The sequence below is a fragment of the Equus asinus genome, chromosome 11 (assembly GCF_041296235.1).
Source record: "Equus asinus isolate D_3611 breed Donkey chromosome 11, EquAss-T2T_v2, whole genome shotgun sequence".
NCBI lineage: Eukaryota > Metazoa > Chordata > Mammalia > Perissodactyla > Equidae > Equus > Equus asinus.
The window spans coordinates 23819945-23845535 of NC_091800.1; the positions used below are offsets into that span (position 1 = coordinate 23819945).

The 25591-nt window shown below is 34.6% G+C and overlaps 1 protein-coding gene across 2 annotated transcripts in view; it reads left to right on the forward strand.

The window, feature by feature from the left end:
* Positions 1–25591, forward strand: part of INTS6 (integrator complex subunit 6) — an 83457-nt gene that overhangs the window by 17823 nt on the left and 40043 nt on the right. The window contains exon 4 of one of the 2 annotated variants that reach the window (XM_044777215.2): positions 3906–3995. In XM_044777215.2, coding sequence (XP_044633150.1) covers positions 3906–3995 — 90 coding nt within the window. Of the gene's footprint in view, positions 1–3905; positions 3996–13414; positions 13555–25591 lie in introns of those variants that run through there. The other variant, XM_014851404.3, reaches the window with a different exon arrangement.

A 25591-nucleotide genomic window follows, 5' to 3' on the forward strand; every position in this document is an offset into this window, starting at 1 on the left:
TCTTTAATCTTAGAGAGGAAGGGATCTTAGGCATGGTAGAGTTAAATAATTAAATAGCTGAAATGAGGATGGTCATATTTTTCTGTACTTTTTTCTGCCTTTGATCTTTATCTGAGTTTTCCAAAATTTAAAGCCATTATAGAACTTGCTGTTAGCTTGTGTTCGTATACATAGTCTCTGAAAGTTGGTTGAAGTTAACATAGTTTTCGCAAGTAAGCATCGATATATATATTGTTTTGTTTCATTGTGTTTTTGTTGGGAGAAGATATGTTGATTTATATATAGAAAAATTGGTGGGTAAGGAAATCACAGAGCAATAGGAAACCAAGTTAAAAGAATAGGCCTATTGTAGTTAATTTCCATGCATATAGAATATAGTAAATAAAACCAAATTGATTGTAACATCATTCGTTGTTGGGTGAATATGGCATAATCCATGTTGGTGTAGAATTGTATCGAAGTGAATTTAGCTGCTACCAACAGGATCTTCAGATGCTGCAGAAAGACCCTGTGATTTAGAGTTGGAATAAGGTTCTAGCTTTTCCAGTTACCAACTGAGTGACTTTGAGTTATATCATTTAATCTCCCTGAACACTTTACCTCACCTAGTTTTTAGGGTCAAATGAGGTAATATAAGTGCTTTATTATTATTACCAAGTACCTGGTTATTACAGTAATTTCAGGCATAACTCCACTCTGTGGGGAGAGTGTTATGTTAGTACTACTTAGTGCTTAGTAGTAGTATTATGCTGGTAAAATTCAACTAAAAGCTGTGTTTTGTTGTCAAGGAAAAAGTAACTTTGATTTTAGTGTTTGAATTTAGCTTAAATTTGAATAACTTGAGACTTTTTGCTAAATTTTAATACATTTTAGCTCGATTTTTAGACATTATGGTTCTTGAGTATGTGTTAGTTTTTGGATGGACATCATCATAAAGTTCTGAGGACACGATAGATCATTGTTCTTTAGTTATAAATATGACAGTTTTCTGGCCTCTGGAGGATAATTCTCAAAGTACTTTTACAGGAATAAGAATGCATGGATGTCAAACTTTTAGTCAGAAAATATGATTTTGACTTAGGTTAAAATGTAGAGGCGATATACAGACACTCCCACAAGTATTTGCTCCATGCCATGGTGGCTTTAAGACATTTTCTGATTTGTTTTTGAAAGGCAACAAGTCAAAGTAGTTTCAGTTTAAGGGTGGAAGCAAGATACAGTAGTTTTGACGATATTAGGACATTTGGTTTTCTTTATCTCCCTTTGCTAATTTTTGAGCTAAAATGGTATTTGTAGAGACCAGGAGAGGAGAGTCTTTGTTATATGTACACGGGTGCCTACATTTACTATTTGTGAGAGTAGAGATTATTTATCATGTCCTTAACAATGTCTAATGCTTGGTAGCCACGTAGTAAATGTTTGAATGACAAACATGAATGAATGGACAGTGGATGGCTGGTCAGATATAGGAGGGAGGTATTATACCCTTGTAGCCTAGCAAATTCTTGAATTGTTATGTGTTAAGTTTGGGAAGCATTCATTTATATTGAGGTAAAGGTAACATATCTGTATTTTTTGAAGGTTGTTGAAGTTTGAGTAATTTTAAATGGCTCTGTGAGCTTGGACAAATTTGTATTAGGCTGTAATCAGTGAATCAATGAATATTTAAATACCCAATGTTTAAATATTTTGTGCCCAGTGCTGAGGAAGAAATATGGCATGATCCTTGCCTTCACTGTATTCAAACACATGAAATAATAGCAAACAATACAAATTGTAGTATTGGCACATAGCAAAATTTACCATCTTTACCATTTTTAAGTGTGGATTCAGTAGTGTTAAGTATATTCACATTGTTGTGCAAGGTGTTATATATTTACATTAAAAATAATTTGAGAAGGAGAGAGGATAAATTCTGTAGGGAAGTGGTATTCAAAATGTATTCCTTGAAACCACTCCAAGTCCAGTTTTATTCTGTTTATCTGTATTTTTACTTATTTAATTTAAATTTGACAACTACCACTATTAGAATTTGGAGAGGGAGAGGGGTAATTGTTCAAGACCAGAGTAATCATGGAAGATTTCATGGAAGAAGAGGAAGACTTAAACTGGGACTTAATGATCAGGAATTGGATGAGTTGTGAGCAGGGAGAAGGAAAAGTCTTCTAGTTGAGGGAACCAATCCAAGTTTAGAGGTGGAAATGAACATTGCCTGTTTCTAGATCCGTGAGAAAACCTGCATTATTAGAATTTATTATTTATGTTGGGAGTGAATGTTGTGAGAAGCAATATACTATAATGTAATGTTTCCCAAAATGTGTTCCATTTACCATGATTGTTGTAGAGGAGGAAGGGGAGATAATTTCATATTTTCTCCCTGCAGGTCTCCTGTAACATTTGAATGCTACTATGCATTAGAAATCTTCTAGAGGTTATATCCAACATATTTTAATTTCATTTGACCAGAGGAAGCTTTCTCCTTTTGGAACTATTGTTTCTAGGACACCAGTTTGAAAAATATATATGCCACTTAAAAGTTGTGTGATTTGATCAAGAAATTTAGTCTACCAGATCCTCCCTTCCCCACTTTATGATGATTAAGTTATAATCACAGTTACTGTATGTGAAAGATGTTTATAAATTCATTCAACAAATATTGAGGCTGTACTGTAATATGCTAGCAAGTGAGAGTTATATAAAGGTAAGGGAAAGGTTAGAACTGTGGAATATTACATGAATATGACATTTCTACATCCTTGCTATTCTAAGTATGATCTGTGGACATTAGCATCTCCTAGCCTGCAATCTTGTTAGAAATGCGGAACCTTAGTCTTCATCCCAGACCTACTGAATCAGAACTTGCATTTTCTCAAGATCTCCAGTGATTCATAGGCACATTAAAATTTGTCATAGATTTTTCTACATCATATCCAACAAAACTTCATTCTTCTGTTTCTTGAACACTGTTAGTAGCAGGGAATTTGATATACTTTTGATTTCAAACAAAAGGTTTGCCCTCTTGAAACTTCTACCCTTTGGTCATAGTTTTGTCTTAAAGAGTTGTACAGAATGTCCTTAATATCTCAAATGAAAGTCATTTATATCTACAAGATAAGCTTATGTTTATCTGAGTCCCTCACAAAATGTGTCACCTAGAATTGATCGTAGTACTGATAGAGTGACTTGGCCAGAGATTTGAATGGAAGTTATTGAAGTTATTTCACCATATGTATAGAACGTTTGAGAGCTCTGTGTCACTGTGGTCTGTTGCCTCTGCTACTGCTGATTTGTACTCCTCTCACTGAGCGATTTCTTTTAACTATCCTTAATTTTACTTTTTCATATTGGACTACTGTTAAATTTTGCTAAGCTTGGAGTAGCCCTATTGTTTCCATGGAACCAGCTCTTAGAGTCCTTCCATCCATATACCCTGTCACTTGGTTGGACACTGATTACAGGCGTAGATTATATTATGTGGTAAAGTTCACCTACTATTTTGCCTTCCTCTTTAGTAAGTTTCTCAGAAAATAATCGTCTTTCTATTGCTTTAGTTTGTAATGTCTAAATATGTCAGATTATTAGAACTGAACTATAGGATCCCTTTTAAGAAATTAAATACATTTAGTTACACAAATATAAATGCTCACTCTAAAAAAAATACAAGAATGTAGAAAGAAGTGAAAAATCCACCTTTTTTTCTGCTTAATCCCGCTCCTTCAAGGTTAACCTCTATTCATTTATGTTTCCTTCTGAGCCTTTTTTTAATGTATGAAAGGTATATACTATACATAAAATTTAGCAACAAGAAAGGGGGATTTATACACTATTCTGAGAATTAATTTTTCTCAGAAAAATTAAGCTAAAGTCTAGACCTTAATATGATCAATGTGTTTTTTTGACTTTAGGGAAGAAACCCTTTTTTCTTGGAGCCAGCAATAATTATTACAATTACTGATGGGAGCAAGTTGACTACTACCAGTGGAGTCCAGGATGAGGTAAGTTATATTTATATTAGCATGGATTATGCAGATGCAGTTGAAAAATCTTTACTTGTATATGCACTGTAAGATATTGAACACCTTTAAATAGGTTTTCTCTAATTATTTGATGCACTCTAGAGTCATCTGTCTACTAGAACCCATCTACCTTCTCTGTTCTTTGTAGCAATGGTCTCCAAATTTTCTTGAATTGGAACCCCTTTCGTGGAAAATTTTTGAGCCTACCCCCATCCCAATTATATGTGTATTTTTGAGTTTATGTGAGGGTGACAATGTCAGTTCGTGTAGTAAATTTAGTAAACTAAATTCTTATTTTCAGGTTAAAAAAATTTGAGACAGCATTCTATAATTTCTTCCCATATTTCAGTAGATTATCATGTGAACTCTACTCTGGAGACTCTTAGACTAGTGTACAGCAAAGCCAAGAGGAGATGAAGATTAGGAAAAGTGAAGATTTGGGTGATTTTTATTCTAAGTCAGTATAGTATTAATAATTTTTAGCTAACTTCGCCTATTCTCTACTAGCATTGCATTATGCAGAGTTGGTGTGTGCAGTGTAGTAGGGTGAATACACTAGATTTATTTTAAGGTTAAGCTGTTTTTATTGTAGTATTTGAACTGCTCTTGAACATTATATTTGGTTTTTAAAATATGTTGATATAGAAAGGAGATGGTTTAGACTATTTACTGTTTTCATTTGCTTTAGAATCTTAATTTTAATTCTCATTGTATCTACAAAGGGTTTGGTTAAGTAAGAAAAGTGTGGTTTTTAAGTTCAGTAATTTTTAGAAATACTTTCATTTGTGTGACATAATAGAATGCAAATTGGACATGGAGTCAGGACACGTGGGTTCTAGTCTTTGTTCAACTACTTTCCAGCAGTGAGCTTTGTCCCAATTAACTGACTTCCCTAAATCTCTATCCTTGTCCATGAAAAAAGATGATAATTCTTGCCTTACCTCATAGGGTTGTTGGAAGACTGAAATGAAATAATGTAAGTGAAAGTGCTTGATAGGCTGTAAAGAAAAGAAAATAGTGCTGTTCTGTGATGAAGGATTGGAACCAGTAAAGAACTGTGATTACCTGACCTTAATTTGGGGAGAAGAGAGCCAGAATTGTTTTGTTTGAGCAGTTGATATTAAAGAGAATTTAGGATATAATTGATGGAGGTAGAGCTGAAAAATTTAGGTAGATTAAAATTCAAAATTAGATAATTTATAGTTTATATGTAATTGGTAGCCTTAGCATGCCCCATAGCTGAACTTAATGGGTTTTTGGGCTTTCTTGAATTTAGTTGATATATGTAGCCAGTAATGTCCTGTCATTATCAGCAATAGGTAGACATTGATTACATACATGAACAAGCAATAGAAATGTTGCTTAACTTTAAATTGGAAACTCTCAAATTGATATTTCTCACTTTGTTTCCTTTTGAAAAATTTGATTGAGAGAAAGATTGAGGTACCAATAGTCAGGTCAGAAATACTATTAATAGAACCCATAATAATTCACTTCTTTATTCAATTTTATTTTGTATAAATTAGAATTCTTTTGATGGTTTTGTTTTGTTTTTATCCTTAATGATTTTGATATGTAGTTGTGATTTCTATTTTTTTATTGTGAAATATTCATAGGTGTGAGAGTATCCATTCAAGGTGCTCTGTCTTACTGGTTTGTAGAAATGCCCTTTGGGATACACTGTATTCTCTTCCCATATATCTGGATGTTTTGTTTGTATTATTTGTTTTGTAGGACTTTTTCTAGCTTTTAAAAATGTTTTGAAATATATATGGATATTGGAATTGCTCACCTTTCTTCCTAGGTCCTAAGGAAGGATATTGGAGAAATGGGGCTATGTGTTTACAATATTCTAAAACTACCTTGCTAGAAAGGTTGGAAAGATTATCCTGTGTGCAGGGGTCTTAGGTTTTAGTTCTCTTATATCTTCTATGATATTTAGCATAGTACTGAGAGTAGAGCTTATGTTAAAAAAATATTAATTATAATTGTATTGAGTCTGGTAGTCATCAAGATATAAATTGATTACTACTACTACTTCTTATCTGAGATGGAAGATTCATTTGTTTTAAGGCAAAGCTTTATTTTGGTTATGTAGTTGGAACATAAGTCTCTGAGTTGTTTTGGTTTTTCAAGTTGCATGTCTTTGATCCTTTGCATGTTTGGTTCTTAGTGTCCCAACAAGACTCATCTCGTGGGGCAGAGAGAGAATGTACCCCACATGTGCATATTGTTGAAGCTTAATTTTTGCTAAAATATTGTGAAATATTGATCTATTCTAGCCCGAAAAATTAAATTATGTGATTCATTTTAAGGAGCCTTTCAGTTCATAAAAAGCATACACATGCATTTTGTTTTGCTCTTGTGTGTATGTGTTTGCACATATGTGTTACATATGATCTATATTGTCATAATTTGTAGTAGGGAATACCAAACAGAATTTTGCTTTTATGTCTCTTTCTCTTCAGATCTCTTAACCTTTGCTTTTTGCAAAACTTGATTATTTTTTAGACTTATTGAATGAGTGAAGGTGTCAGTAAAATTTCCACATTAGGTATGTGTGTATATAATTCTTGATTGGCTGTGACTGCTATTGATGTGATGTGTTACTGTTTATGGAGTTGTGCACCCCACCTGTATGATATCCTTTGCTCAAGAGTTATGTTATCTCACGTGGTGTATTTATTATATCTGTTTTGTTAGTGCTGTTTTTCAGGAATGAGTGTTCTTGCTGCTTTAAAATCATCCTGATAGCATTTAAGGAAATACAGAGCTCATCTAGTCTCACTCTTTATTTTATAAATGAGGAAATTGAGATCCAGGGAAGCAGAGTGACTAGCTCAAGATTATAACATTTGGTATTGCCAAAATCTGGATTAGAATTGGCCTAAATTCCAAAGACATCCCAGTCCCTCCAGACCATTCCTTTTTTCCCTGATGTATATACTGCCTCTCTGTTCTGTTTTTATGTGTTCTTAAAATTTACCTGATTTCCTGTTTGTCTACTTCAGCTTTCTATACAATTGTGACGTAGCTATATTATGTTTTTATTTACTCAGTGTTCCTTGAATGACTATTGTGACCAGGGCATTTCTAGGCAGTGAGGATAACAAAGATGAATAGGATGGGTTTCTGATTCTTAAGTTCACAGTCATATAGGGGAGATCAGGTCTTAAATGGTTTTATGAGTGATAAAATAGAGATACATACTAAGTGTGTGGGAGCACTAAAGGGGGGGGGGAAGGTTAATATTACCTATCTTGTACGTGTGTCAAATCCTGTGTAATGTGAATTTTTATAGTCCTTTTAATTTTGATTAAATTCGAGGATCTTGTGGATGATTTTGTATGGGATGTTGCTCATATCTTATATCTGTGAAATTTATAAAGAAGCCTGATATAAAGTTGTTTTGATCCTAGAAAATGTTTAATGGAAAAACTGGTGCCATATTGTCTCTTGACCTGGCTAAGTATGTACAGACCAGAATGACCCAATTTCTTATAACTTGTTTGTCAAAATAATATAGGGATACTATTTTCACTGTTACAGGTCATCACTTAGCAGTGTGTTAGGCATTAGAAGAGTAACAGCTTTGTATTACAGATAAAAATCTTGAGCTATATATGATCATTTTACCTTAATTCATGACTTGAATTATCTTCTTTGGCCTCATTTAATAGAAGTCCAGGCCATTGTCTGAGGTGTCATGAGTGTCTTTCTCATGTAGTATTTTTGGATAACTCTCAAGGACTTTTGATGACCGAAAGTATTGTATTGGAAGAGTGCATATTTTTAGCCTTTTTTTTTCTTTTTAAATGCAGCTATTTGATAAAACTGGTTGTTTGCAATATTTTCACTTATGAGGAGTGAGTTAGATGGGACTTTGAATTCTGATACACAAGAAAACTATATTGCTTACTCCTGTAGTAGTAATCTTTGATGTTGATAAGCACACTTGTGGGCAAATATTCATAGGTATCATTCATCTGGTTGTATTACTGTTATATCAAATGTTTTGGTAGAATCACCACATTATAAGTAGAATTACGGAAAAAATTTCTTTTTCTGTTTTTTATTCCTGCAAAGATCCTCTCTAGTACTGTTTTGCAATGGGAAAACTGTTCTGTACTATGATTCCAGGAACACGTGGCTAACTATATTGCTCAATAAAGTAGCAAGAAGAAATCCTGCCAGTACTTTCTTGGTGATGAATGACATTCCAGGGTAGTGTAGCAGTTATTTTTCTCTTCCTTGAAAGTGCTAATAGTAGTATTATCTTTCAAATATTGAGATTTCTATATGCTGAAGAATCTTTCTGCATCTGTTTATCAGTGTTATGATTGCCCTGGAGGCTAGCATTTTAGAGAAGGTATTTGTAGTCAGAAAACTCTTTGCTTTTGACATTAAAAGTTTTGCCATCTTATGAGTTTTCCCAGTTTTTTAAGACAAACTAGGACAACTACTTTCATAACTTCTTGGCAGATGTTCAGAAAGGGCATGTGTTTGTAGAAAGAGAATGTCTGAGTAATCTCAGCTATGCGTTCAAGTGGCTATAGATTGGGGTCTTATCTTTCAACTTGTCAGTTCTTAAAAGTTGTTGCAGAAGTCCTGTCAGTCTTTGAGATGTGGGATTGGTATTAGTGATTTTTCTGGATCATTCTGGGCAGGGTAGATGGTGTTACTTGTACAAGGATAATCTATAATTATAGTTTGTATTTAACTCTTCATGATCTGTGCTGATTAAAACATAATCTAGAAGTTTTTGAATTCTGTTTCTAGTATCTGAAATAATTCAGAAACCATACCCTCTTCCCCCATAAAATGTTTTCATTTCACTAAAATCATTAAAAATATGTGCCAAAAGCTGTCAAAATTATTTTAATGGTGTCAGCAAAGATTTTTAAACATATATTTAACATAGTTGTTTTTTCCTAGTACACTTACAATTTTGGGGAACTTTTTCTTTTTTAAGAAGACTGCTAAAGGAATCTTGAAGGGTGTCATTTTAGTATGATAGAATGTATCAACCAGATCTGTGTGTAAATGTGGTCCTGCGTTTTCATGTTTACTCCTTAGTACTGGTGCCTCTTCATATTGATATTACTAGAGGCTCAGTAGCAATATTAAAGATTGGCTCCTCTCTTACTGGTTTGTGATTCAAATGTTCTAAACGTGTAAAACATTACTATATATGTTAGTCTCTATGAATTCAACTTTCTAAGAACATTTAAAAGAATTTTTTGGATGCAGATCATTTACATTTTTCTTAATCCATATTTTTTGGCCCTGTTCTCTCAAACCCTATATTTATTACTGTGGTGTGCTATAGAAATGTATACAGCTGCAATTAGTATATTGAAAATGTGTAATTATAATAAAAATGCATGATTAAAAGTTGATGAAATATTTCAATTTAATACCTATAGTGAATTTTCAGCAATTCATATTTGCAGTACTCTTATTGAATATACCTTTTTTTCTCCAGCTATAACATATCTGTTATTTTATTTATTTATTTATGCTTTTGCTCACTGGCCTTTTTTTTTAAATTGCAGTAACATTGGATTATAACATTATATAGCTTTCAGATGTACATCATAATATATTTCGAATCCTGTGTAGATTACATCCTGTTCACCACCCAGAAACTAATTAGAGTCCATCACCAGACATGTGAGCCTAATCACCCCTTTTGCCCTCCCCCTCCTCCCAGAATATACCTTTTCTCAAGTTCATGTGGAAAGAACTCTTAAGGATTGCCTCTAGACAAATACTATAGTAGAATAATTAAAAAGAAATGCTGGCTGATGATTCTTCAATTAAGCTGTATAGCTAGAATAACTAATCTATTATCTAGAATTCTGTGGTAGAATATATCAAAATAGTTTTTATTCAGAGGGTGAAGCAACTTCACTCTGCGTTTATTAGCCTGTCAGAACCAATAAACCATGAGACACTTCACATGTAAGGAAAATTTCATTTAGAGGCATTTTTATTATTCTTCTGATTCTAACTCTTCCATATATAAACTCTTGTGATATTTAGAATGTTAGTTTTCAAATGGCTTCATCAGAATCACCCAGAGTGCTTTATAAAATATACGTGCCGCAGCTCTTAATTCTGGAAATTTTGATTTAGTTGATCTGGGCAGGGACCTGGGAATCTATATTTTTTGAAAGTGTCCTAATTTATTCTGATGCACAGTTAGATTTGGAAACCACAGTTTTAGAACACAATATAACTACAAATATATATTTTTTAAAACTTCAGAGAACACGTGAAAATGAACACCTTCAACAAAACAAGTTAAAACTATTTTTTCTTTTTTGAGGAAGATTAGCCCTGAGCTAACATCTGCTGCCAATCCTCCTCTTTCTGCTGAGGAAGACTGGCCCTGAGCTAACATCTGTGCCCATCTTCTTCTACTTTATATGTGGGATGCCTACCACAGCATGGCTTGCCAAGCAGTGCCATGTCTGCACGCAGGATGCGAACTGGCGAACTCCAGGCTGCCGAAGTGGAACGTGTGCGCTTAATCGCTGTGCTGCTGTGCTGGCCCAAAACAATTTTTGACTTAGAAGGCCAGCAAAATTTATTTAAGATAAAAATTAATTTTTGACCTTTAGAATTGTTAAACTTGGGATTGGGTTTCGAAGGGATATGGAATAGGTCTTCTGTGAATATTTTTTAAGATGTTTGATATGATATGTTTAGAATTGATTGTTGGATAGCCCTGAAATGTTAACTTCTGTGCCGGCTACAGTCACTCTGTAGTTACTGCTTATAGTGTGCTGTATTGAGGAGAATGCTTAGACCCTGAGTATGACATGGGGTAGAGGAAGAGAGGGTGAGAAAAGGGGAGTAATTGTTTCATATTATCTGTCATGTGCTTGCTATCCCTGGCTTAGGGCTTTTTATCCAACGGACTACATCGTATTCTATTATCCTTATTATGCTTTAATTCCTGGTTTGGATGTTCATAACTAGCATTATTTAAAAAAATATATGGTTGTATATATGTATTTGTGTGTATGTATACTTGACTCAGATGAGGGCAATTTATAAAGAATTGGTGATAGTTACACTTAATTTTTGCTTTCTAGAGAGTTGCTGCTAAAATAGTGTACAATTGTAAATTGTTCCAATTTTGAATTCTTAAAGTATATTTCAGATTAATTCAACAGTAAATTTTCTTGTGATGCATAGTAACTTTGGTTGTGTATAAGAATAGTGGTGCACCATATGTTTATAGTTAATACTACTATGTTCTAGGTACTGGGGACACAAGATAGAATTAAGCAAAGGCTCTTGCCACTAGAAAACGTATTGTCTTTGAAGATAGACAAGTAAATAAGCCCTTGTAATACTCTGAGATAAATCTCATGGCAGAAGTAACCAGAAGGTTCTGATAGAACATAAAGAGAGGAGCTAAATTTTGAGAGATGAGTAGGGAGTTGAGCTGTGACATTGTAGGAAGAGAGTACAGTGTGCAAAAGTATGAAGGCATGAAAACAGTGTGTTGGGAGACTATAAACTAGTGGAGTATGGAAAGTGTAGGTGGGAGGAGTGGATGCTTGAAATGTAACTAGAGGCCAGATGATACCACCTTAAGGAGACTGGACATCATTTGTTAACATTTGCAGAGGAGGTATTGAAGATGTTAAGCAGGTGAGTCACAGGATCAGATTTGCATTTTAATGAGCTTGCTCTGCTAGCAAGGTGAAAGAAGATAGATTGATTGAAGCATGGTAAGCTGGGAAGAATTAGCAAACTACAGCAACAACCCAGGAAAAACATGGAGTGTGCTAAAACTAAGCCAGTGCTAGATAGGAAGGCTGAGAGATTAGCTAGCTATTCTAGTCAGGTCTTCAAAGATGGTAAGGGAGGAGAAAAAAAGCAGTGTTTGACCAAGGGTTCTGAACTCAGGGTCCAGGTTTGAGCTTCAGAGGTTTCTGTGAATTCTCTGAAAGCTTATCCAGACATTGTCTATCTGTGTGTATACACATTTTTCTGGAGGACAGAGGTCTATAGCTTTAATTATATTCTCAAACAAGTGAAAAAAACACTAGTAGTATTTTGAGGTTTCCAACTTGGGAATCTATGTGGATGTTGGTAGTTTAACTGAAATGGGGATGTTGGATAAGTAATAGAAAGAAATATAAAATAATTGTTTGTTAGGGTATGAATGTATTAAAGGAATTATGAGCCAACTTTTAAAACAATAAGCTCAGGGGCTGGCCCCGTGGCTGAGTGGTTAAGTTTGCGCGCTCCGCTGCAGGCGGCCCAGTGTTTCGTCGGTTCAAATCCTGGGCGCGGACATGGCACTGCTCGTCAGACCACGCTGAGGCAGCGTCCCACATGCCACAACTAGAGGAACCCACAACGAAGAATACACAACTATGTACCGGGGGGCTTTGGGGAGAAAAAGGAAAAAATAAAATCTTTAAAAAAAAAAAAAAAAAACACAATAAGCTCAAAGACTTTTTCTTGCCTTTTAACGTTATGTCTTAGGAAAAAAGTATTTTATATTTAAAACAGAAATAAGCAGAATTTTATCTCTGGATTCTAATGGTTAAAATTTTTATTTTGAAGCAGATTAAATAAGTCTTAAGTCATCTTATTATTTATTTCTTGGATCTTTGAGTTTTTTAATCTAAGGCCATAGTGACGTGAACATTTAAAATGGCTTATTTCAAACAAGCATGAACATTGAAATTCAGAATGCTAGGACAAGAGCATTGTGGGTGTGGTGTACACCTTGTGCTAGTGTCAAGTCAGTTAAAGAGTATGCAAGCGGGATTCCTCTTCTGTTCATCAGTATGTAATTTAAGAATAGTGGTAGGTTGGCTTTAACTGCATTGGCAGTTTTCTGCTAGTTAAACTCAGTTAAAGTCAGCCTCTTAGGTGTATTTCATACTTCTCTAAGTCAGATTACAATTTGAGAGCATGAAAAAATTGGGAGTTCTTGGGTTTCTTGATGAGGCACAGTAACATAAGCCTTAGGCTGCTAGTTGTTTATAGATACCTTCATATAACTATACTTATAGTTATTTTATGTAACTTCCACTTTAAATTGTTCTTTTCAAATGTAATACATATATTTTAAATTTTTTAGATTTGTATAATAGGAATACACTTTGTGCAGTGACTGGAACGATATTAAAACTATGATCTTTACATCAAGGCAAGGCTACAATTTGATCTAGACAAGGCTATTTTGGTATATTTTTCCCCACGCTCTGTCTTTTCAGGTTGAATTACTGATTTTTTCCCCCTTTGTTTTGTTTGTTGTGGTTTTGATGTTTTTTTTCCTTTCAGCTAAAGGAGCAGCCCAGTGGTTTTCAAGAAGTGCCAAAGTGCACTGATCTCATGATGACTGGTGCCTCAGGGAGGGTCATGATTCCTGGATACAGGATCGACCTGATCCTGGATGTCACTTCAAGCAGTCAGATCGTGGGGAAAAGCCTTGTCTAATGGCTAGCCTTCCTCAAAAGTCTGATGCTAGTCATCTCGGAAGGCCTCAGAAAAAGCCTTAAAGGTGAGCAGAGTAGAGTGTAGTTCTCTCTGGGGGCTGTGACTATTTGTTGGAGAATATGATTCAATATAGAATAATAACCCTATCCTGACAAATCCAGGTTCAACTGGTAAATTAACTTTAGTTTATAAACTTGTTGATGATGATGATCAGACCCCAACTTTGAGTTATTAGAAATTAGCCTCCTAACTTTAAGATCTGTAAAGGGAGGAATTTGCTATTTCCTGGCTCTTCAGAACCTTAGGTTAGTCTGTTGTCTTAAATGGAAACAGCCTACTATCACAGCTAAGAAACACCTTGATTACAAAATTGCATTATGTTGTTAATAATGGATTAAAAAAAATTAGTGAAGTATTCTTTCAGTTTATATATTTATCATCTATCGATTGTATTTCAGGCAGTTGGGCTTCGGAATTTGGAAGGACAAATTTGCATTTGATTTGTCTGTTACAATTTTTAAAAACCATAGCCACCTTTGAAGCAGTTTGGATTTATGCTCATATTTTATTGCATTAAACTTGAAGAATATTAGTACTACCTGTATCATTCGAATAACATTTTTAGCCTCACAAAAAGATTCTTTAGAGATGTTTTGAGCTTTTTGGTTTGGGAAAAGTTTAATTTTAGGTCTGTTTTTCTGTGCTTTGAAGCACTTACAGAACCCAATATTCATATAATAGCCTGATAATAACCATGATTGCTAAATTTTGAAGTAAATTCTAAAACTTGACCTAAGAGGGGCCGGCCGTGTGGTGCAGCAGTTAAGTGTGCACGTTCGGCTTCAACGGCCTGGGGTTTGCCAGTTCGGATCCCAGGTGGGGACATGGCACCACTCATTGAGCCATCTTGTGGCAGGTGCCCCACATAGAAAGTAGAGAAAGATGGGCACGGATGTTAGCTCAGGGCTAGTTTTCCTCAGCAAAAACAGGAGGATTGGCAGCAGATGTTAGCTCAGGGCTGATCTTCCTCAAAAAAAAAAAACAACAAACAGAAAAAACATCTTGTCCTAAGACTTACTAGGATTTTTTTTATTGTCACCTATATTATGTATACATATTATATAAAAATATATAAATTATAAAAAATATATATTATATAAAAATAATATGGGTATGTGCCATCCCCAATGTATGTACATTTTTACATTTAGAAATTATATATATCACTGCTATACTAGTGTTAGAAAATGTATACAAAATAGAAATATAAATTTTAAAAGATGAGATGAAAAAACTTAATACAAAGGAAGTTCTGATATTTTGTTTCTCACACCGTGCATCATGATGTATACCAGGGGTTGGCAAACTTTTTTTAAAGGGCCAGATAGTAAATATTTTAGACTTTTCAGCCCATATGGTCTCTCTTGGAACTACTCAGTTTCACTAGTGTAGGGCAAAAGCAGCTGTTGACACTATGTTAAATGAACGAATCTGGCTGTCTTCAATAAAATTTTATTTACCAAAACAAGCTGTGGGCTAGATTTGACTGGTGGGCCATAGTTTTCTGTACCCTGGAGTTATGCCCTGTTTTGTAGACCACTGCCTTAGGCCTTGAAATTGTGTTGTATGACTTCTGTTAGGTACTTTTCACGATTAGTTTTAGAGTGCAGTTGATCTTCCTTAATGAAGTGAGCAGAAGAATACTAGTAGTTAGAATGTATTCAGTTTAATTGAACAAATACTTATTGAACACCAATGATGCTCAGACACAAGGTTATGTGCTGGGATCATGACTTTGGTAAGAGAGAGAGGTATACTGCTGTGGCATGGCATAAGAAATAAAATGGTTACAGCACAGCTGCTGAGAAAGTGAGTCTGGCACTGGGAATTGATGTCTCAAGTTGGACTTGGAAAGATTAATTCAAGATTGCAAAGTTGGTAGGTGCAAAGTCATAAAGGTGATAGGAGAGAGCATAGGGGAACCATATATGCCTCAGTACTGATAGTTGGCAGTGTTCGAGAAAGAAGCAGCAGGAAATGAGATGGGACAGAATGGCGTCGCCCATTGTGTATTCTCTGCCAAGGAAATTGGACTTTGCCTTATAGGTGGATGGTAAGCACTGAAGAGATTTTAATAGAGGAGAAAGTGATCAGATTTGGATTTTAGAAAGATGCTGGCAGTAGTGTAGAATATAGAGGAGTCGATATTTTTGGCAACTCTTTTTTTTTTTTTAACCTCCTTGTAAAAGAGGACACAATTGTTTTTGGGTTGGGTTGTTTTATACCAGAAAAATAAAGATGTGCTACATGCATGAACCTCCAAAACTTTATGGTAGATGCAAAAGACCACATATTGTATGATTCTATTTTTATGGAATATCCATAAAATAGATTAGTGGTGGCCTTGGTGTAGACTGGGGACTGACTGCAAATATGCATGAGGGATCTTTTTGAATGTTGGAAATGTTCTATAACTGAATTGTGGTGATGGTTGTTAGAATTCTGTAAAATTTAAATAATTGAATTGGACACTCAAAATGGGTGAATTTTATGGTAGGTAATTATACCTAATAAAGTTGTTAAAAAATTAGAAAGACCTAAACTTTGACGTTTGTTGCAGTAAAACTTTGTTAAAGAAATTATTTCCATATTGCTGATTGCCAAGTAATTGCTCTTTCTTCTAAACAAATAATTGATCTTGAATGACTAGAACCAAAAAAAGGTGTTTTTTTAATAACTTAAAAGGTATACATTGTAACTATAAAGTGTAACAGTAGGAACTACCAGCTAAATAAATCAGATTGTTAACTCAATTTTATAAAATTCACTTTGGCTTTAATAATTTTTTAGTTTTACTTTCCTTATTAAATATCATATGAGGAAAATCATCTTAAATGCTTATGTTGGATAATATTAATAAAAAGCTAGAAATAGCCTGAGGGAAATATATTTGATTTTTTTTTTTCAAGGAAATAACTTGGTAAAGAAAGAACCTGAAATACGATGATTTTAAATTTATAAGGTGTTTCCCTATAATCTTGAGAGTCATAAAAAATGATAAAAAGAATAGAAAACAATTAGAAAATGGTTAGTTTCATTCAATAAATATTTATTGAGGGCCTACTAGATACTAGGCACTGTTTCTTAGAAACAGATTGTAAAAGATTCTTACTATGTTACTTCCTTTTGTTCCCGGCTGTCAAAATAGTTTATGAGGTTGAGCAGTAATCATTAAGAAAATATGTATAAAAGTTAATCATATTACTTTTTATTGTTTACAAGGTAACTTCAAATCTTAACTATTCCCAATTCTGTAAGAGTGAGGAAAATGTGTCTAGTATAGCTGATTCCCAAGTTAGAGACAGAGCTGGGACTTGACCATTTTTTCTTTTTACTTCACATCTGTTGCTCTTTACATTCTAGAGTGAGATTTGAAAACAAAAACAAAAAACAGTACTGCATAAGGATAGACATACAGATGAATGGATAAAATTGAGAGTTCAGAAACAAACCCATACATTTATGGTCAATTGATTTTCAACAAGGGAGCCAAGATAGTTTAATGGGGAAAGAATAATCTTTTCAACAAATGGTACTGGACAACTGAATATCCACACTTGGGAGAGTGAAGTTGAGCCCCTGCTTGACACCATATACAAAAATGAAATAAAAATGGACGGGCAACCTAAATGTGACAGCTAAAAACTCTTAGAAGAAAAAACATAGATGTAAATATTCATGATTCGGATTAGGCAGCAGTTTCCTAGATGTGACCCCAAAAGCACAACCATAGAAGAAGTAGATAAATTTGAGTTCAACAAATGAAAAACGTTTGTGCTTCAAAGGATACTATCAAGAAAAGACAGTAACAAAATAGGAGAATATATTTGCAAATCATATATCTGATAAAGTCCTAGTATCCAGACTATAAAAAGAACTATTACAACACAAAAATGAAAAGACAAGCCAATTAAGAAATGGGCAAAGGATTTGAAAAGATGTTTCTCCAACAAAATATACAATGGCCATGAAAAGATGTTCGCCATCATTAGTCATTAGGGGAATGCCAATTGAAACCATAATGTGATACCACTTCACACCTACTATAATGGCTATAATAAAGAAGATGGATAATAACAAATGTTAGTGAGACTGTAGATAAAGTAGAACCCTCATACGTTGCAGGTGGGAATGTGAAATCATACAGCTGCTGTTGAAAAAAGTTTGGCAGTTCTTTAAGAAGTTCAACACAGAGTTATCCTATGACCCCAAAGTTCCACTCCTCAGTATGTACCCAAGAGAAATGAAAGCATGTCCATATAAAATGTCATATCAGCATTAATTATCATAGCCCAAAAGTAGAAACAACCCAATGTCCATCAACTGATGAATGGATAAACAAAATGTGGTATATCTATACAATGGAATATCATTCAGCCTTAAAAACGAATGAAATTCTGACACTACTACATGGATGAACCTTGAAAATATGCTAAATGAAAGAAGCTAGACACAAAAGGCCACTTACTGCATGATTCTATTTATATGAAATGTCCAGAATAGAAAATTCCATAGAAACAGAAATAATGGCTGCTAGGTGTTGGGGGTAAGTGGAGATGTTAATGGGTATGGGGTTTTTTTTTTTTGGAGTGATGAAAATGTTCTGAAATTAGATAGTAGTGATAGTTGTATAGCTCTGCCTCCCTGGTTTAACCATTCTAAAGAAATGAAATAGCACAAATGGAAAAACTCATATCTTTACCCACCCCATACCCCATTTCCCTCTCTAGTGACTTTCTTAATTTTCTTATTTCTTTTGGCAGCAAAATTGAAAATCACTTCTGATGTCTCCTTGACTTCCCTACCTCCTTTTTACTCCTTAATGTATTACAATCTGGCTTCTGATTCTACCATTCTTAATAAGGTCACTAATGACTTCCTCGTATTCCAAATCCAATCATTGGTTTCTAATTTTTCTCTTTTCCTGAAGTATTGCCAGCACTATTGAACACTCTTTCTTAAAGTTTCTCTTCGCTTCTGGGAGTACACTCTCCTGGCTTTCCTTTGGCTTTCTCTTCTGTTTTAATCCTTGATGTTAGTTTGTTGGCCTGTCCCTTAACACTTGTTACTGGTTTAATCTTGGATTTTTTTTCTTCCCTTTTTATTTGACACACTCCTCTTGGGCATTTCATTCATTCCCACAGCTTCATCCATCAGTATGTATGGATTCCCATCTATAAACAGATTCCCAAGATTTGTTTTGCTAGGCTTTATCTCTTTTTTTTAAACTTTTCTTATTTTTAATTTTTGATATGATAAACATCACTAGCTGGATATAACCCATGTAAACAAAAACTTATGGGCCTGCAATAATTTTTAAGCGTACAAATAGTGTCAAAGTATAAACTGTACTGCTGCTCTTGGGGGTGTATATATATATATTTTTTTTTTAATTGAGGTATAATTGACATATAACCTTAAATTTGTTTTGGGTATACTACATAATGATTTGATATTTGAATATATTGCAAAACAATTACCACAATAAGTCTAGTTAACATAGATCACCATACATAGAAAAAATTTTTTTTCTTGTGATGAGAGCTTTTAAGATCTACCCTCAGCAAATTTCAAATATATAATACAGTGTTATTAACTATAGTCACCATGCTGTACATGACATCCCCATGACTTATTTATTTTATAACTGGAAGTTTGTACCTTTTGACCACTTTTGCCCATTTTGCCCACTCCCACCTGCCTTTATCTTTGTTTTTGTTTTTTTTCCCTAAGATTTTATTTTTTCTTTTTTCTCCCTAAAGCCCCCCGGTACATAGTTGTGTATTTTTAGTTGTGGGTCCATCCAGTTGTGGCATGTGGGATGCTGCCTCAGCATGGCTTGATGAGCGGTGCCATGTCTGGGCCCAGGATTCGAACTGACGAATTTCAGTCAATTCGTCGACCGAATTTCCTGGGTTGCTGAAGAGGAATGCACGAACTTAACCACTAGGCCACGGGACCGGCCCCATCTAACTGAGCTTTGATGCTGTTTAGGCCTTCTCCCTTTTCCCCTTATTTTCTACCTTGGGATATCTGTACTCTCTAACTGGGTATAAAAAGACCTTTATGATTTGATTACAAAATTTCCCAGAATGGTTTATTTGGTTTATACTGTCTCTAAGTGCTTCACCAACACTGAACTGTCCCCATTGTTCCTTAAGTACATCGCACTCTTTTATTTATCAGTACCTGTTCCATAATTCTGGAATGCTTCCTATCTCTTCCCACCTTTCTCTCCCCCAAACCTACTCAGTATTTGTTGAGACGCTGGTTAAATGCTACCTTCTGTGAAACTTTTAGGCATTTAGTTGCACTTTCTTCTCTGCACTTCTGGGCTTAGTTCTTGTCACTGTTACCCAGTTTGTATTCATTATGTTACTTGTTTACTTATCTTAATGCCACTAGACTTTGTGCTGGGCTGCTGGCAGGCCTTTTCAGTTTGGAAACTCATATCCTTAAAGTTTCAGAAATGTTATTATTTCTTTGGCAATTTTTTTTCTCTTCTGTGTCTCTATTCTTTCTGGCTATCAGACATCTGACTTGATCCGTTATCATCATCATCATATCATCATGATTATTTATCTTTTCTCTCCTACTTCCATCTTTATCTTTGTTGTTATTTCTTGGAGTTTTCCTTAACTGGGTTGGTCAAGGGGGCCTGGCTTTTGCTAAGGTTTGTATATTTGTTTATTGAGGTGAAAATTAATAACATAAAATTAATCATTAAAAGTGAACAGTCAGTGGCATTTAGTACATCCCTTCCTTGTTAATAAAACTCCTCATACTAGGCAGAAATATAAAGGTGCTGTAACAGAGTGCATTGGTTCTTCTCTAATCCCAAGCAGCAAATTCTAGGATAGGCAGATTTCTTTCATAGACCTTTTCTTGACCAGATAATTTCGGTTTGGGTATCCTTGGATTTTAAACTGTTGTTCTTGGAAATAATCAGAAAAATAACTGAGGATTATGATTGTTGAAGGGTAAAACCTTAGGGAGAGAAAGGAAGTTGAAGGACTAAATCTTGAGTCTTAGAACTATTTCTATGTCTGTTCGGAAGGAGAAAACTGAATCTATAAGGGCCTTTATATGGGTGTGGGTTTTTTTTTTTGTTATTATTTGTTAGGAGTAAGAGCTAAGGCTATATTTTATTTTAGGAAGGAGTTTAAGAAATACTCAGTTTCACTGAAAATGTTAAAATTTTACTTCAAGCTTTTTTCCATCTATGTTATCCAAGCAAATCTGAGTAATTGGGACTAGTCTGGGGCTTGGTCCTAGAGGTGCCAGCTTTCTATTTATTAAATCACAAAGGTGTTTAGCATTAGTTTGATTAGAATGTCTGCTTCCCTGCCTTTAATGTACATACTGTGCTCTTTGAATGCATATTTTCTGCAACAAAGCAAAACAAATTGACAAGCATCTAGTTGAACCTTCAAAGATCCTGAAAAGCTTCTGGCAAGGTATGTTTTTTAGGATATTGGTGCAGCTGCTGTAATTGGGACACAGGTTAATAGTGGCTTAAAAAGATACAAAGCTTCTTTTTCTCTCACATCAAAGATGGAACTGGTTAGTGGTCTGGGAAGTAGGCTGGTTCTGCTTCACGCTATTGTCTAGGCCCCCAGATTCCTTCTACTTTGTTGCTCTGTGTTTGCTTCTATCTGAATGGTTGATACTAGTTTTACAACACATCCTAGTTCAGCGCTGTAACTGAATTTCAGCCTGTGGGAACAAGTAAAGAGTGTGGAAAGCAGGCAGCTTCCTAATATGAGCAAGACCTAAAACTTGTATATGGCTGTTGCAGTCAGAGTCCATCAGCCAGAACTTGGCCACACTTACTGCAAGGCAGAGTGGAAAATGTAATCTCTGCTTGGGTGGCCATGTGTCCAGCTAAGATTTAGGAGTTTTGATTAGGAGGAAAGAGAGATTAGATTTTGAGGGGCTTTTATCAGTTTCTGAAAAAGAGACGGTAAAGAAATTATACCTTAAAAGCTTTGGAAACTTCTTTACTTTCTAGTATGACAGCTTGTTCTAAGTTTATCTTGTGCATTTTTGCTCCAGACCTGGAATCATATGAGGTATTAGGAAATGTTATATGATACCATAACCTGGGTGATCGTTGCTGTTGAGTTGGCCATTGTTTTGGGGCCTTTTTAGTGGACACAATTAGGATTTTTTTTTTTCTGAAAGAGAAGATAGGTCATAAATTTGCACTAGTATTTCCAGTTGAAATTTAAGGTAGGTATTTAAAATGTACTGGCTACAGAATGTGTTCATGTCATAAAGACCTAGGTTTAATTCCTGGCTTTGCAACTAATTAGAGATGTAACCTAATTATCTCTTGTTCTAAGCTTCAGTTTCCTCATCTTTAAAAAGGGGATAATAATTGTATCTCATGGTTCTTGTAAGATTAAATGAGATAATAAGTGCTTAAGAAATTTTACTGTTTTTATTATTCTCTATCATAGTACAAAAAGGAGAGACTCCTAATTCTTCTTGTAGGGGTCAGAGAAGACTTGCCCATGAAGGTAATGCTGGTGCTAAGGAAAGATTGGGTCATAATGGGATGTAGAGGTTTCATTAGAAAAATATCAGGGACCTGGACTCACTGGGGGGTGTGATCTGCATTAGCCAAGACTGGGTCAGAGGTTTCTGTTTTGACGTTTGAAAAGAAAAGCAAACCTTGTTCCCTTATAGCATTTAGCATAGTGTATTAATAATTGCGTAGTAATTTGTGTGCTTATTTGGTTAATGTCAGCCTGCCTTCCAGCTAGCTCCACAAGGGTGAGGACTGTCCTGTCTTCCCTTTGCTTACCATTGTAACCCCAGTCCCTGGCACAGAGTAGTCACTCAGTTGATATTCATATCCTGAGTGAACTTTTACAGAATTTATAAATACCACAAAATTTAGCATTTGATTATATATATTATTCTGCAGTTATTTCATAATTGTTACCTTATCCCTGTCTCTACTAATTGACCTTCTTTAAAATCAGTAACTTTTAATACTATGCAGATTTTTGCCATTTATCCATAACTGACAGCGTTCTTTGTAAGTTTTTATTGAAAGAGTGAATTAATGAGTGAATTTGCTGGTGCTCTATTCTGGATCCAGTTCTCAGCCACGTTGTGAAATATGTGCCAAGTAATTTATTGTTAAGAGCTTAAAGTACTTCAAATTTCCCTTATCATGGAGCCACTCTGATGCTTCCATCTTGTTATATTGCCTTAAGTGGGAGAGAGCAGAGTACATAGTTAGATTATCCTCTGAAGAATTAATTCTAGTACTCCCATGGTAGTGTGTGTGTGTGCGCACCTGTGCATGTGCATGCATATCTTTGGTGTCCCAAGATATGGCAAAGATTGATAATGAGTATTCTCACCTGGATCTTTAGAGAGGCTCTCTTAGAAGGAGGCAGTATGGTATAATAAAGGCACCAGACTCCAAATTAAATGGTACATGTGTTCTAGAGCCTTTGCTTTTCTCTTTTCTTTTTTGCCACTAAATATATGGTACTCAAAATTTGCATTTGCATTTCTTTCCTTTGTTGTTTTTATCCCCTTTGTTTAGCTATAATTTATATGCAATAAAATATAGCAATTTCAAGTATAAAATTTGATGAGTTTTGACAAATGTAAACATTGTGTTATTAATAGTACAATAACCATATAAAACAAATCCATCAGTTCAAAAAAGTTATCTTATATTCCTTTGCAGTTACTTTCTATCACCGTCCCCTGAAAACCACTGATCTGCTTTCTGTCAGTATATATGTATAGTTTTGCCTTTTCTAGGATTTCACATAAGTGGAATCATACAGTGTGTAGTCTGTTGTATCTGGCTTTTTTCACTTAGCGTAATGCTTTTGAGATTCATACTGTTGTTGCATGTATTAGTAGTTTAATCCTTTTTATTGTTGAGTAGTATTCCATTGTATGACTATACTACAATTTGCTTATCCATTTACCAGATACAATATTTGGTTTTTTTCCTTTTTTTTTTGACCGTTATGAATAAAGCTATTGTGTACACTGGCGTACAAGTCCTTTTGTAGACATGTTTTCATTTCTCTTGGATATATACTTGGGAGTGCAGTTGGTGGGTCATATGGTAAGTGTATATCTAACTTTATAGGAGACTGTCAAACTATTTACTAAGGTGGCAGTACTCTTTTGCATTTCCACCAGCAATGTATGAGAGTTGGAGTAGCTCTGTACCCTTCCAACACTTTTTTTAGTCTTTTAAATTTTAGACAATATGTAGGTGTGCAGTGCTATCTCATTTTGGTTTTAGTTTGCATTCCCTAATGACTGATGACATTGAACATCTTTTCATGTGCTTATGTACCATCTTTATATCTTCTTTGATGAAGTGAATGTTCTGATTTCTTGCCCATTTTTTACTGGTTGGTTGTTTTGCTATTATTGAGTTATAAGTCTTTTACATTTTCTGGATACAAGTCCTTTATTGGATGCACGTTTTTAAATATTTTCTTTCAGTCTGTGGCTTTCCTTTTCATTTTTCATAGTGTATTTTGAAGAGCAAGTTTTTTTTTACAAATGTAGATTTTAAAGATTTGATTTGATTTTTTTATTTTTCCTTCTTCTCCCTGAAGCTCCACAGTACGTAGTTGTATATTTTAGTTGTGGGTCCTTCTAGTTGTGGCATGTGGGATACTGCCCCAGCATGGCTTGATGAGTGGAGCTAGGTCCAAGGCCGGGATCCTAACTGGCAAAACCCTTGGCCGCCAAAGCAGTGTGCAAACTTAGCCACTCAGCCATGGGGCCCACCCCAAAGAACAAATGTTTTAAATTTATTTTTTTCTTTTGTAGTTTGTGCTGTCTGTGTCCTATTTCAGAAATCTTTGCCAAACCCAATGTTACTAAGATTTTTCCCCTATATTTTCTTCAAGGAGTTTTATAGTGTGAATTTTTACTTTTAGGGTCATGATTCTTTTAGAATTTTTATGTATGATGGGAGGAAAGTGTTGAGGTTCATTTTTTTTCACCATCACTAACTAATTGTATCAGTACCATTTGTTGAAAAGATAATCCTTTCCCCCACTGAATTGCCGTGGCATCTTTGTCGAAAGTCAGTTGGCCACATATTTGTGTGTCCATTTCTGGGCTTTCTGTTCTTTTGCTCTCTATGTCTGTCTTTTGCCTATACAACACTCGGCTAGTGTAGCTTTAAGTCTTGAAGTCAGTTAAAGTCTCCAACATTTTACTTTTCAAAATTGCTTTGTCAATTCTAGGTCCTTTGAATTTCTGTATAAATTTAGAATCAGCTTGTTAATTTTTATGTGAAAGCCTACTGCAATTTTGATTGGAGTTGAATTGAATCTTTAAATTAATTTGGGGGAAATCAACATTTTATATTATTGGTTATTCTGATCCATGAGCATGGTATATCTCTCAGATTTTTTAAGTCTGATTTTTTTCAGCAGTTTGTAGTTTTCATTATAAAAGTTTTGCACATATATTTTGATGCTATTGTAAATAGTTTTTTTTAACATTCAATTTCTGATTATTTGTTGCTGGTACATAGAAATACAGTTGATTTTTGTATGTTGACCTCGCATTCTTTAGCCTTCCTAAATTCATTTATTATCTAGTAGCTTTTTCTATATTTCTTGGAAGTTTTTGCGTACAAAATCATGTTGTCTGTGACTATAGATAGTTTTACATCTTTGTTTCCAATAGCTGTCTGCCTTTTGTTTCTTTTTCTTGCCTTCATGTACTGGTAGAAGTGGTGAGAACAGACATCTTTGCCTTCTTCCTGATCTTGGGAGATGGGGTGGGGAGTGAAACCTTTCACCATATAAGTGTGATGTTAACTGTAGGTTTTTTGTATATTCTTTTTATCAGGTTGTGGAAGTTCTCCTTTGTTCGCAGTTTGCTGAGGGTTTTTTTTAAAAATTATGAATGGGTATTGAATTTTGTCAGATGTTTTATGCATATGTGAAGATGATCATATGATTTTTCTTTTTTAATGTTGTTAATGTAGTGAATTACACTGATTAATTTTTAATGTTAAACCTTGTGTG